Here is a 14350-nt window from a genome sequence, read left to right as displayed (position 1 = left end):
GAGGATCACTTGAGCCCAGGTGATCAAGGCTGGGTGGAGCTATGATTGCGCCACTGTACTCCAGCCTGGGTGACCAAGCAAGATACTCTCAAAAAAAAAAAAAAATTGATAGTAGAAGCATTGCACTATTTAAAAGCTACTCACTCTGCAATGGGCATAAGTCAATGTATGCAAACACATTTGTTGGTTGATTTGGGGAACAGGCCGACAGCAGGATGGTTTGGGATCCTGAACAGGGTTGGGAGATGAGCCTGAGGGTAACAAATTGCTGTAAGTCCTATAATTCTAAATTCCTATAATTGAGAAAGACAGTCTTCTCCATTTGGCTACTTTGGACTAATCTGATTTGATTTATCCGTAACTGTCCCAGGTCAAAAAGAAAACCTGCACTGAAGAATTTCTGTGTTATATGAGCTAGTCAGCCCAATCACTTGTGATGGATGAAGATTTCCTGTGTTTGTTTTTAACAGGCCTGTCTTGGTTTAAAAAGTACACCTCTTTCTTCAAAGGATTTGTTAATCAGGGTAGATTGCAGGCATTGAGAACAAGCTCATTTATTCAGGGTTCCAGAAGAATGCACTAGCTGGGTGTGTAGGCCCTAGGCTTAGCCTGCCTAGATTGGAGCCTGGTTCTGCAGCCTGACGGTGGTGTAGCCATGGGCCACGTTGGCAGCCACCAACCACCCTAGGAAGTGGCCACTATCATCATCCCCATTTTATAGATGAGAAGCTGAGCCACAGGGAGGTTATATGCCTTGCACTTTATTATCTAATATCTGGCACAGAGTAAACCCTCAATACAAATCGGCTATTAGAATGTTCACAGGTCAAAATTTGGAAGCTGTAAAGGTTACCTTTTTAAGGGCGCTTTTCTTTTTTTTTTTTTTTTTCCACCTAGGTACAGGTGAGCTAAGGCCGAAAAACGGCATTAGCCTTTAAGGGCGCTTTTCTAATGTCATCTGGGAGACAAACTCGGTGTTACCCTGGCATTCAAGGCCTTCCACACTGTGGTTCAGATATTGTGAAGCGATGGGTCCTACATTCTCATCTGGGGAGCCCAGGAAAGGTTTGCTCTGTATAGTATGGGCTCCATTCTCATGAGCTATTTGCTGAAAGTTTGTTAGCTCCATGTGGCACCCTACCCTAAGCCAGGAATGGGGTTACCATCTTGAAGTTTATTATCTGGTGCCACTACCAGAGAGCTCTGCCCTGTGGTCTTTAATGTTTATCTGTAAGCACATGCAACCATTTGGAGGATTATCTTGTTTACTGGCTTTTGTAGGGCAAAGGCTGACACCTTTGGTCTTTTTTGTTTCCTGACTAACAGCAGACCTCGTCCTTCGAGATTTCAGTTGGGTTTTCCTCACCGCCAATATTAACGTATTCCACAGAAGGGAGGAGATCCAGATTTTAATCAAAAAACCATTCTACTTTCATTTACATGAAAAGCTCCAAAATGATGCTGGAGGACTCTTTTCCTTTTCTCTAGAATTTTAAAAAGCAAAGGTCTGATTTATTTCCAATGCTGCATTACAAATATTTCATTATTATTTTTAAAAAGAAAATACAACAGCTTCGGGACAAGAAATTCAGATGGTGCTTAGGACAAGACTCAATCAACGGGAAATTTGTTTCTCATATAAAGATCATTATTTGTTTCTCTAAACACAGGATCATTACTGTTTTAAAGCCAGTTCCATCAAAGTGCAATTTATATTAATACTATCCATTTGTGCCTTATGTAAAACATTTTCTTTGCATCCTACTGTGGTAGTTTGTGGCTGAAATAGCAAATTTTATGGGGATTAAGAAAAACTAATTCAAGTACATGCCAAATAATTTCAGAGGAAAAATGGAGACTGAAGAAGGGAAGGCCACATAAAGTATATAAACAAATCACATTCCAAGTGAGGGTGTTTGGGTTCATTCAATATCACATTTGTCTTCCCGTCTCTTGGGTTTCTCCATTTATGTTATTTTATTAAAACTCCAATTTACCTACTTCACAGTATTTTTGGGGAAGAGTCTGACAGGAAAGTTGGTTAATGAGACGCCTTGCTAAATAGAGTCTAAATAATGGGCGACTGTGAGTTTAAAGCGATAATGGAATGGAGAATTTCTTTGACAACATTGTAAACCACGATAGGAAAGTGGGGCACATGATGGTATCACTATAAGTGAGTGTGTATTTGTATACACACAATGACAGTTTTATTCTTTAACGTTTATTCTATGATGTCCTATTTCCCCCCAACTGATCCGTGCGCGGTGACTCTCCCTCTCTAAGTGAGCCCCTCGTCCCTTTAATATAGGTGCTAAGGAATCTACAGTGCAGGCTCAGCTGTGCCTGGCCCTTGGCAGCTGCAGCCACGTCTGACAGTGCCAGTATTAGCCCCACCTCCGCTAGGGGGTAGGAAGTCGAAACCAGCAGTTCTCAAAGTGTGGCCCTGGGACCAGCAACACAGGCATTTCCCAGATGTGGTAGAAATACAAATCCTCAGGCCTTGACCAAGATCTACTGGATGAGAAACTTGGGCTAGGGTTTAGCAATCTGGGTTTTAATGAGCCCTCTATGCAGTTCTGATGTTCATTCAAGTTTGAGAGCCATGGGTCTTAACTTACTCTGCCCTGTACCTGTCTGTCCTGGGTGCCCACAAATCCATGAACTTCAGTTTTTCCCCTTTAGTTTTCTCATGAATGGGTCTCTGGTCTCTCTGACTGGGTTTCCACCCTGACTTCAGAGTTACACTCTAGTTCCCAGCTGAGATGATCACTGTGCTCACTAGACTGGAACCCTGTCAGCTCAATTCCCTAAATACATCACAGTCCTGCCTTTAACCATCTCCCTCTTGTCTGGTGGGCAAGTCTGGCACTGAATTGACTGGGCCATTTGGAGTCAGTTTCCACTGGGGCATCTCCATGATGTGGCCGCCCCATGCTGTCCTCCCTGGCAGGCCACAGTGACACTGGCCGGGCTACCAGGTGCTTCACCCTGGGACACCGTGGTTCATATCAGTATCCTTCCTTTCTTACTGGGCCTTGTCCTATAATCTGGATAACTGTCCTAATCTGTTTAAAGCCCCACTATCATACTCCCCTCTTCCTGCTGAACCAGATATCAAGGGGCTGCATAAGTTATGACACCTATTTGAAGTCAGCAGTTGCCTTAGGAAAACACTGTAAGAGGGCTAGGTAAATACTTTAGGATAAAGCATGTTACTGATTTTGGGACAACTTTTTGGGGGTGTTAAAAAAAGAAATAATAGAAAACAAGTTAAATTTTATGACTTTAAGGAAATGCTGACATCACTAATTTATGTTCTGAATATTTTAACTTACCGGGTAGGGTATTCAGTACTTGTGTTTTGTGGAGACCACATCCTTTAACTTGGTTTCCAAGCCCTAATTTTCCATCCAACAATCTACTTACTGAATTTTATTTTCCAGAAACCTAAACACACCACCGTCTTACTAGCAGTTCACAGGAGACCCAGTGCCATAGAGTTTAATGGAATCTGTGTACTCATCCATGGGAACCTATAGGTAACCACCACTGTGAAAGAAATTGCAAGTCACATTTACGTGCTTACAAAGTAATTCAGGAAGCATTTCAAAACACTCTCTATTCACCTTTAGTCAAAGCCTTTTTATGTGTTTAGCAATATTCACAGTACTTCAAGAAGTCCTTTTTTCCTTGAATTTGGTTTAATGCATAGCCAGTTGGCCTGGTTTAAGCATAAGCTTTCTTATACTAAACTTGTGAGATCTGCAGTAAATGGTTAATGAAAGGGTTTACATTTGTGGCCACATCCATTTAACTTCTCATGAATTATGTACTCAGTCCTACGATGTGCCAGGCGCTGTACTAGGCGCTGTAATAACAAACTCTTGACGATAAGAATTTTCTTGGAAGTCCTTTTGCAGTCAGATGGATCTTTACGTGTTGAATGCAGTAGGTATAAATTTGTCTTATAGATAATGGGTAGGAACCAGGAAGTGACTGTATGATCATCAAAATGTATAGATTTGAGAAATAAAATGTGATTTACCTAAAGCACTGTTGTTATCTTCTGGGATATGAAAATGAGGACTCAGGTCACAAGAACATTACATAAAGACAGCCACACTTTAAAATAGATTTACCCATTTTCACAATTGGCACCAGCTACCCATTTTTGTCAAATCTTCTGTTTCTCCCATACTTCAGCAATCATCATCCAGAACTGCTTACTGGAGGGCCACTGACTGAAGCCTTTGCCCCCCTTTCCTGTATGGAAGTGTCTACCTTGTTTCTGTAGCATCCCTCTGGCTAAGCATATGCCTCACTAAACAAGTATGTTTAAGCATTTCCTATGTCCCTGTTTCTGTTGTAAGTGCTGTGAGGAATTAAAAACAAAATAAATTCACTTTTTCCTTGGTATTATAGCTTTTTCTGTATCAATCCTACTGGATTGTATCTTGAGGACAAGACCTGTGTCTTATTTTTATGAACTCCATAGTATATTGCATTGTACTGAATACAGATTGTTGAATGGAAGAATTGATAGATGAATAAATAAATTTCTAGGGATGGACTACAAACAGACATCATTCTAGGATTTGGAAGCCTCCTGGAAAAGTCAGTACAGTTGGTACGAGGTCATATTGTTTCAACTCATGAGTGAAGGTCAACTTGACTGCCAGGAAAGTTAGGGTAGAGACCTGCCATTATACTATTAAGTAAGCAATACTAGAAACTGAGTAGCACAGCCATGCCTCATAATGATTTCCTTTGCTAGATGGTGCCACTCACCTGATCTGAAGCCAAGTCAGCATGGGGGTTGTTCCTCCTCCAAATATCCAGACAGTGAAGAACACGAGGAGCAGCGTGGTGGTAAACATCATTTGCTTGGGCTGAGATTCTGTGTTCCGAATAGCTAAGGCAAATGCAATCGCTCCTCGTAAACCTTGCAGGAAAAGCCAAAGGAGAAAATAAGCACCTTGCAGATGTCTTTTTCATTTCAATGGATTTGTCTTTACAATTTGCTGACACAGTTTTTTAAATTAAGCTTTTTATTTTGAGTTAATTGTAGATTCATAAAGAGTTGTAAGAAATAATACAGAAAGACAATGTACACTACATTGGGTTTCCCCTCAATGATGTCATGTAAAACTATAGCTCAATATCTCAACCAGAATATTGACATTGATCCAATCAAGATAAAGAACATTTCTGGCTGGGTGTAGTGGCTTACACTTGTAATCTCAGCACTTTGGGAAGTTGAAGTGGGACAATCACATGAAGTCAGGCATTCGAGACCAGCCTGGGCAACAAAGCAAGACCCTGTCTCTACAAAAAATTTTTTTAAAATTAGCAAGCCATGGTGGCATGTGTCTTTAGTCCCAGCTACTTGAAAGAATCACTTGATCCCAGAAGTTCAAGGCTGCAGTGAGTTAGGATTATGCCATCAATCTGGGTGAGAGAGTAAGACCCTGGCTCTAAAGAGAGAGAGAGAGAGAGAGAGAGAGAGAGGTTGATTTCCATCACCACAAGGATCCTTTACATTGCCCTTTTATAACCACACCTACTTCCCTCCCACACACTCCTTCCTTAATTCCTAACAACCAATAATCTATTCTCTGTTACGATAATTTTGTCATTTCCAGAATGTTATATAAATGGAACCATGCAGTATATACTCTTTTAAAATTGTCTTTTATTTTTTAACCCAGCATAATTGGCTGGATAATCATTCAGGTTGCTGAATTACTGATAGTTGTTCCTTTTTATTACTGAGTAATATTCCACAGTATGGATGTTCCACAGTTTGTTTAACCATCCGTCTGTTGAAGGGTATCTGAGTTGTTTTCAGTTTTTGGCTCTTACAAGTCAGGATGCTAAGATTTACACATAGATTATTGTGTGAACATAAGTTTCCATTTCCCTGAGATATATGCCCAGGAGTATAATCACTAGACAGTATAGTATTTGCATATTTAGGTTTTTAAAAAATCACTCAATTGTTTTTTAGAGTGGCTACATTTTACATTCCTACCAGCAATTTAGAAGTCATTCAATTTCTCTGCCTCCTTGGCAGATTTGGTGTTGCCACTATTTTTCATTTTAGTCATTCTGATAAGTATGTGGTGGTAGTTTGTTGTGGTTTTAATTTGCATTTTCCTAACAGCAAAATGGTATCGAGCATTTTTAAATGTATTTATTTGTTATCTATATGCCCTCTTGGGTGAAATGGCTTTTCATGTCTTTTTCTCATTTTAAAAAATTGGATTGTTGGCTGGGTGTGGTGCCTCATGCCTGTAATCCCAGCACTTTGGGAGGTGGAGGTGGATGGATCACCTGAGGTTAGGAGTTCAAGATCAGCCTGGCCAATATGGTAAAACCCCATCTCTGCTAAAAACAAAACAAAAGAAAACAAACATTAGCTGGGCATGGTGGCTCACATCTATAGTCCCAGCTACTTGGGAGGCTGAGGCAGGAGAATCGCTTTAACCTGGGAGGCGGAGGCTGCAATGAGCTGAGATTGTGCCATTGCACTCCAACCTGGGCGACAGGGTGAGACTCCGTCTCAAAAAAAACAAAAGGATTGTTGAATTTTTTATTGTTGAGTTTTGAGAGTTCTCAATAATTCTACATAATAGTCCTTTGTTGGATGTATGGTTTGTAAATATTTCACAGAGAAAAAGGTTTTTAATTTTCATAAGGTCTAATTTATTGATTTTGCTTTTTATAAATTGTGCTTTTGGAGTCATGTCTGAAAGTTCTTTGTCTAGCTCTAGATCCCAAAGGTTTTCCTGTATTTTTTTCTAAAAGTGTTAGAGTTTTGCATTAAGTTCATGATCACTTTGATTGAATTTCTGTATAAGGTGAGAGGTTTAAGTTTAGGTTCATTTATTCACCTATGGATATTAAATTGCTTCATTGAATTGCTTTTGGAACTCCATTAAAAACCAGCTGGGTATATTTGTGTGGGTCTATTTCTCAGTTCTCTACTTTGTTCCATTGATCTATGTGTCTGTCCTTCCATAGCACATTGTCTTAATTATTGCGGCAATATAATAAGCCTTAACATTGGGTAGAGTGATTCTGCCCACCTTATTTTTTGTTTTCAAAATTGTTTTAGGTATTCTAGTTATTTTGGCTTCCCATAAAATTTTAGAATATTATTGGCTGTATATACAAAAAAAACTTTCTGGGAACAATTACTTTTTAAAAATCAAATGTGTTAGACAACAAAGAAAATTAAGCTTATGGACCACTGAAAATTAAATGACATTTAAAATTACTCCAGGTTGATATATAGTTTTACAGAATCTATAATCTACACTAGTACATTAAAATCTGTTTTTTCTTTTGTAATAATATGTTAATTGAATTTTTATGAATCCATATTAAATATATTTGCAAGAGGTATTAAAGATGGAGGACCGGGCGCGGTGGCTCAAGCCTGTAATCCCAGCATTTTGGGAGGCCAAAGTGGGCAGATCATGAGGTGACGAGTTCAAGGCTATGTTACCAGCCTGGCCAACATGGTAAAACTCCATTTCTACTAAAAATACAAAAATTAGCAGGGCTTGGGGACGCTTGCCTGTGGTCCCAGCTATTGGAGAGGCTGAGGCAGGAGAACAGTTTGAACCCAGGAGGCGGAGGTTTCAGTGAACCAAGAGTGTGCCACTGCACTCCAGCCTGGGAGATAGAGTGAGACTTCATCTGAGAAAATAAAAAAGATGAAATACTAGAACTTGAAATCAAAGTGTGATGACACTAATAAAAATAGAAATGTGGACTTGGAAGAAGAGTAAATAAAAGCACAACTAGTAAAAAAAAAGGAGATAAAATGGAATGTCTCTCTTGGGTAACACATGACGTGCAAGACATTTATAGTCCTTGTTATACTGTGTAACAGGACAAATAAAGATTTATAATGACAGTGAGTATAAGCCAAAGGGGTAATGATTTGGTTATTTTTATAGAAAGGTTTAAATCATAGATATAAAATTTCAGTGATCCGCATTTTATAATATTTATTATAGCATCTAGTTTTCTACATTTCTAAATCTTTATTCGTTCATTTAAGGAATTTTAAAAAGTAGATACAGGGCAGAATGAGGAAAGCTATAACCATCCTGGTTTTCGTTCCTAGGTTCTCAGACTATAATGTTCCTTTCTCATCTCCATGCTGAGACTATTCAAAAGACAAGTGGCATAACACAAGATCCACAGGATTCGACTAGAGACGCTTAATAATGTTTTGCCTGAAACAAGGAAATCTCGGAAAGAGAGAAGAACATGCACTCTGATTATAAAATACCTTCAAGGAACAAAATGTAATGGAGGAAGGAAATTATTCTAAATCTCCATGTAGACATGGAAATGGCCTATAGATAAGAAAGATAACATTTGAAGTAGATATTAACAAGAAAGTTCTTGCATATCAGAAATGCCGAACACTTGAGATGGCTGTGCTCAAGAAGAAAAGTGCCCCACCAGAGGTGTTCATGCATTCACACCCCACTGGGGATAAGAGTGAAAATATTAATAACCCTTAATACTGGTAACTATTTTAATAACGCTTTCACCAGGAAATACAATGGTGTCATTAGGGAATGAGAACTCAAGGAAACAATCTTGCAATAGATGTCTATATCTGAGGAGAGAATTTATAGGTCAAGGTAAAGCTCGTAGGACTGTTTCTTCATAGTACAAGATTGGAGATAGAAAGTGAACTTTCTGGCTAGGCACAGTGGCTCACGCCTGCAATCCCAGCACTTTGGGAGGCTGAGGCAGGTGGATCACCTGAGGTCAGGAGTTCGAGACCAGCTTGGCCAACACGGTGAAACCCCATCTCTACTAAAATTAGCTGGGTGTAATAGTGGGTGCCTGTAGTCCCAGCTACTAGGGAGGCTGAGGCAGGAGAATCCCTTGAACCTGGGAGGTGGAGGTTGAAGTGAGTTGAGATTGCGCCATTGCACTCCAACCTGGGCAAGAAGAGTGAAACTCCATCCCCTCTGAAAAAAAGAAGGGAACTTTCCAATTTCGCCTTTCCTCAAGCTCATAGTGATAGAAATGTCCGGAAAGCAGCACCATGGCAAAGAACGTAATGTTAGACATATTAGACAATGAGTTGCTAAGTATTAATAGTTTTCATTGATATAAATATTTGTAGTTTTTTTTTAACTTTGTGTCTTTGTGACAAAGATGAGAAACTAGAATTAAAATTAAAACTTACAAAACATGCCTACTATAAACTCTTTCATGCTAGATATTAAAGGCAAGGAGGTAAGCAATCATTAATCTTACTAAGAATGTTTAATAATGTATTGTTATTATGTTAAACTAGGGTAAGTATGCTCTTAAATCTAAATTGCCTATACATGAGCAGTTCTTGGTTTAAAAATATACTCAAAGATATGTGTTGTGCTGACTTCTGAAAAGATCTATATCTATATATAAAACACCCTATATTATAGGAGATGCAATGTAGAGATTCCAGAAACGAGAAAGTACAGCCACTATCTCGTGGCAGGTTGAGAAACATTGTTAATTGGGGCCAAAGCTCAAGATGTTGAAAAGAGGATGCCTCCCAATGTTATAACTACCTAAAAAAACATAGATACAGGGTGTTTTTAGAGATTGGATCATCTGTCCACAGCCCTGGTCACAGGTGGAATGTACAGCACACGCCACATGTGAGTCGGCACTGTGGCACTGGAAGCACGGGGCTGAGAATGGTGAGAATGGTGAGGCTGCCAGGTGGACAAAGTGAAGCTAATGTGGAACTCCAGACGAGGTGGACTATTGTCTATGTCCTACTCATGCTTTATGACTCTGAAGTTACTTAACACACATTGGAGCCTAGGTAAATGTGAACTCAATGCTTTATTCACTGCTTCATTTAATGCATATATATTGATTACCTCCTTTGTGGAGGCTCTGGACATACTGATCCTATCTTCTTAACATGATGGTTTTGGGTAATAGAGGATTTTAGGATTGAAACAGATTATTAGGGTACCAGCAAAATACTAAAAATGAAAAATGAATACTGACTTAGGATTTTCTTTTTAGCCAAACATTATTTCCAAAAAACACAAACCATTTCTCTCAAAAACTCAAGAAATCTAGAACTTGTCAAAACTTCTGTTTTGTATGGTTTACCTTTCTTTTTCTCTTTGTTTTGGCCAACTAATCAAAATAATTGTATACTTTTAAGGATTGATAGACTATACCAATTCATTTTAAGTGGGTTTACTTTGCAGAGATTTTGACATGTTTCATATGCCCAGTTGGAAACTTAGCATCATCTTGGGGAATAAAGGAATTACCTGTAATTAAAAGTGGTTTCATTTAAAATTGGCCTCTAAGGGATTATGTTAATTATGTTGATGTCCTATTCATAACAATAGAAAACTATTGAACCAAGGAAAGTTTTCTAGCAAGCACTCCTGCTGCAGAAAATGTGCAGCTTCCTGTTTATCTTTAAAGGGCAAAAGTGAAGCTTTTAATCAATTGCAAATTTGCAAATGTGTTCTGAATGGGTGAAGGTCAGCCATAGCTACGCTTAAATCACAGCAATATAAGTACCTCTTAGGGCATCTTTATTTAAGGTGCAAAGCAATAAACTAAAAGTATTTCCTGAGCACTCACTAGGTGCTAAGCTTTATCCCAGACACAGTGCAAGAATGACAGTTTGGCTGTTCTGTTTTAGTGTTCATGGTCCTACAAATATGACTCTTTTAAAAGGTAAACTGTAAGAAGGTATATTAGAAGTGCAAAAGAGGATACTTTGAAAGTATAGTTTGATGAGGAAAAAGATTGCTATACCTCATGAGGGCCCAAATCGTGACCATTGTCACAAACTGATGTGCAGGATTTAAGGCACTGAAATAAATGGTGAGGCAAAAGAAGTCTTTGCATACATGATTTTCTATGCCCAAATCTTTTTTTTTTTCTAATCTAAATTTTCTCTAGTTCTTTCTCCTATAACGCTCACCAAAACTTAACTGAATTCCAACTCATTTTCAGAGCTCAACTGAGACACTGCTTTAACCACAAAGCCTCCTCTGACATCTGGGTCTGCGTTAGGCTGGGTTATATTCCTAAAAGAATTCACGATTTTCCTATCAGAGTGCTCATTACTGTACATTGCAATTGGCCAATTCTGTTTATCTGTGACATCTAAAGCAATACTAAGCACATAGTAGGTAAAGATTTGTCGAACAAATCAATGAATGGATGAATTTTCCAATTCTTTAATGATGTCAGGTTATATACGTGACATCATTAAAGAATCGTGAATTATATACGTGAAAAGTGATTGATACTTCTTAGATTAATGTAACAGTTTTGGAATCATTTCCGCAAGTCCAGTTTCTGCTTTTTTATTATTTATTGCAATCCTTGAAAACCTTATTTTGGAGTCAAGAGTTCCGATATCTGACCTCAGGCCTGCCCCACAGGCCACACGACCATTAGCAGGTCACCTCATCTAGCTTTCTGTTACCTCATCTCCAAGTGGAGGTTTACAACTAGACTTGCGTTTTTTTTTTTTTTTTTTTTTTTTTTTTTTTTTTTTCACTAGAAGTGCACATCAGAATCACGTGGAACTTAAAAACATATGTAGTCACTCATGCTAGTGTCCTGACTAGAGATTCTGATGCAGCAGAGGACGAGGCACTTGAGATCCCAGCTCCTCTCATTTCCCACTACACCACCTTGGCTCAAGACCCATCTCACTCCCTGCCTATGCCCCGAACCACTGTCTGGTCTTGGCTTCAAGCCTCTATTTTCTTCTTTTTCCAGTCCATCCTGCTGATGTCCCTCAGAACAGCTTCCTGAAAACTAGCTTTCTGAGGTCACGATTCAACACAGCAAGTGTAACGCAGTAGCTTCCCATAGCCTATAGATACCGTTCCCTCAGAACCCCACTTTACTTTTCCCATTTACTTCCTCTTCTCCATTGAGAACTTCCATAAACAAAACAGATTTCTCTCCTCCCATAAACAACTGTTATCCCCACCTCTGTGCCATGGCCCCACCATCAAGTCCTGGCTTCACTGCTGGAATTCTGTCTTCCCTTTGGGCTTCTCCAAACTTCACCTATTTGAACATCTTTCTCTCCTCATCTCATGCCTATGAAGTTTTCCTAGAAAACTCTAGTCTACTTTGTTCTCTCTTTCTTAGAAATCTAATGAAACATACTGCCCATGCCACTTGTATTATTAAATTGTAGTCTGAAATGAATCAGTACTTTAATGTGGTCTGTTCTTTTTCCCTAACTCCCAATCTTTTAAAAGTTTGGAGTTATATCATCTTTACATAGTTTTTATGTCTTTCATAATACTCAGAACATGAAACTCAATAAATGCTTTTAAATTGAACTACTGCAGTGGCTTCAGGCCCTCTCGATATGAGATGGTGATATTCATATATTCATTCATTGATTCATTCATTTAGGCTCCAGGTTATAGCAGCAAACAAGTCCTTAATTTAAAGGTGCTTCTAGATTAATCATACAAGGTGGTATGAAGAAAACCAAAGCAGGGTAAGGGGATAGAGAGTATTATGTGAGGGGTGGGATGTTGGCATGGTTAGGAAAGCCTCTCTGGTTAGGAGACATTTGAGCAGAGAACCTAATAGAGGGAGAAACCGTCTGGGTATCTGGAGGAAAACTGTTCTAGGCTTTGGGAATAGTACATGCAAAGTCCTGAGGCAGGCCAACGCCTGGTGTGCTTAAGCCTTGGCAAGGAGGCTGGTGTGATGGCAGTAGGATAAACAGGGTGGAGCTGGGAGGCAGTGGAAGGAGGTAATGCCAGAGAGGTGACATAGCCAAATCATACTGGGCTTTTGAATAGCAAGGCTTTTGAATTTTATTTCGAGATAGAAAACTTTAGGAAGGTTTTAATGCAAGATCGTGATAGGATCTGTTCTATGCTGTAAAACTTTGACTCTGATAGGAAAAGAGGCTGGTGACAGGAGGCCAGTGAGGAGGCTGCCTTGTTAGTCCAGGCAAGAAGTGAATGCAGATCAGACCACTGATGATAGCGTGGTAGGTGCTGAACGTATGTCAACGGCTGATGTTCGCTGATGGGTCAGATGAGGGGTATGCGGAGAGGACCCAGCACTGGAAGAATGGGGCAGGCCTATGGGAAGCGCATGTTTGGGTGTATATGGGTGATCAAGAGCTGTGTTTCAGCCATTTTACATCTGAGCTGCTTATTAGTCTTTTGAGCAGAGAGGCTGAGTGAGTGATTAGACATGAGTCCGGAGCTCAGGGCAAAGGTTAGAGTGGGAAGATATGAAGAAAATTGGAAGCTTGAAAGATGTAGGAAGATGAAGTTTATTTTGAACCAGGACTGTTCTTGCCTTGAGGCCTTTGTACGTGCAGCACGCCCCCGCAGCACGCCCCCGAGTCACCCCTTGGCTGTGACCATCATCTCAATCCTCAGAAAGGCTGCCTTGACCATTGGATCTAAGTACTCTCACCTTCACCCAGGTTCGTTCTGTTTGTTTTTCACTGCACTTATCACTACCAGAAATGATCTTGTTTATATCCTGGTCTTTAAGATCTATCTCCCTATGCTGGAAAGCATGCTTGGTGAGAGCAGACCTCTGGTTTGCTGCCTTTGCTGTGGCATTTCCAGAGCTAGATGGCACCTCTCATAGGGTAGGTGCTCTGCAAGCATTAGATGAATGCATAAGAGAATGGATAACAGGAGGTCATTTTTGTGTTTAAAAGCACAATTGGAACGCAAAAGAAAATGAGCAGTAGATGGACAGGGATGCAAAACTGTCCCAGATAAACTGATCTATCCCTTCAAAGAAAAGTCCCTTAGATGCATTATGTTGCTGCTTGTCTTTCCATTTGGGATATAATCCATTGCAATCCCCTTTTTTTCCCTTTCACTTCGAATACTCTGAAGAGGTTGATTTAAAAGATTTAAGACAGCCTTCTTATTAATCTGGTAAATCAAACCCTGGTGTGGGTCTAGAATTGAATTACATTTAATTTTTACCCTTACTGAAATCCTGTGACCTTGCAAAGAGTACCTACTTTCAGCAAAAATGCCAGTCTGATTTCAAAATGTTCCAGGATAATGCAATCTTGCTATGTGGTTCCATTTTCAGTTCAACATCATTTTATCACATGGAAGTGAAGCCAACAGATTGTTTTCAGTGGGAAAACCTTCTGCGTTCAAAAATAAATTGAGTTTTTCTGGAAACTAAGTCTGTGTTAGACAGGCAGTGCTTTCTCTCCTCTGTCTTCCTGAACTTGAATCATTTAAACTTAAGGCTACTGAGAAGAAATGTGACTTAACTTCTGTGTATTTTTTTTTTTTTTTTTTTTTTTTTT

The 14350-nt window shown here is 39.4% G+C and overlaps 1 protein-coding gene across 2 annotated transcripts in view; it reads right to left on the bottom strand.

The window, feature by feature from the left end:
• Positions 1-14350, bottom strand: part of SLC9A9 (solute carrier family 9 member A9) — a 579933-nt gene that overhangs the window by 202892 nt on the left and 362691 nt on the right. For both annotated transcript variants that reach the window (XM_032258640.1, XM_032258631.1), the window contains exon 12: positions 4792-4945. In XM_032258640.1, the coding sequence (XP_032114531.1) occupies positions 4792-4945 (154 nt within the window). The remainder of the gene's footprint in view (positions 1-4791; positions 4946-14350) is intronic.

This window comes from Sapajus apella, unplaced genomic scaffold (assembly GCF_009761245.1).
Source record: "Sapajus apella isolate SASKATOON/1434 unplaced genomic scaffold, GSC_monkey_1.0 scaffold4, whole genome shotgun sequence".
Classification (NCBI taxonomy): domain Eukaryota; kingdom Metazoa; phylum Chordata; class Mammalia; order Primates; family Cebidae; genus Sapajus; species Sapajus apella.
This window is presented reverse-complemented; position numbering and strand designations above follow the sequence as displayed.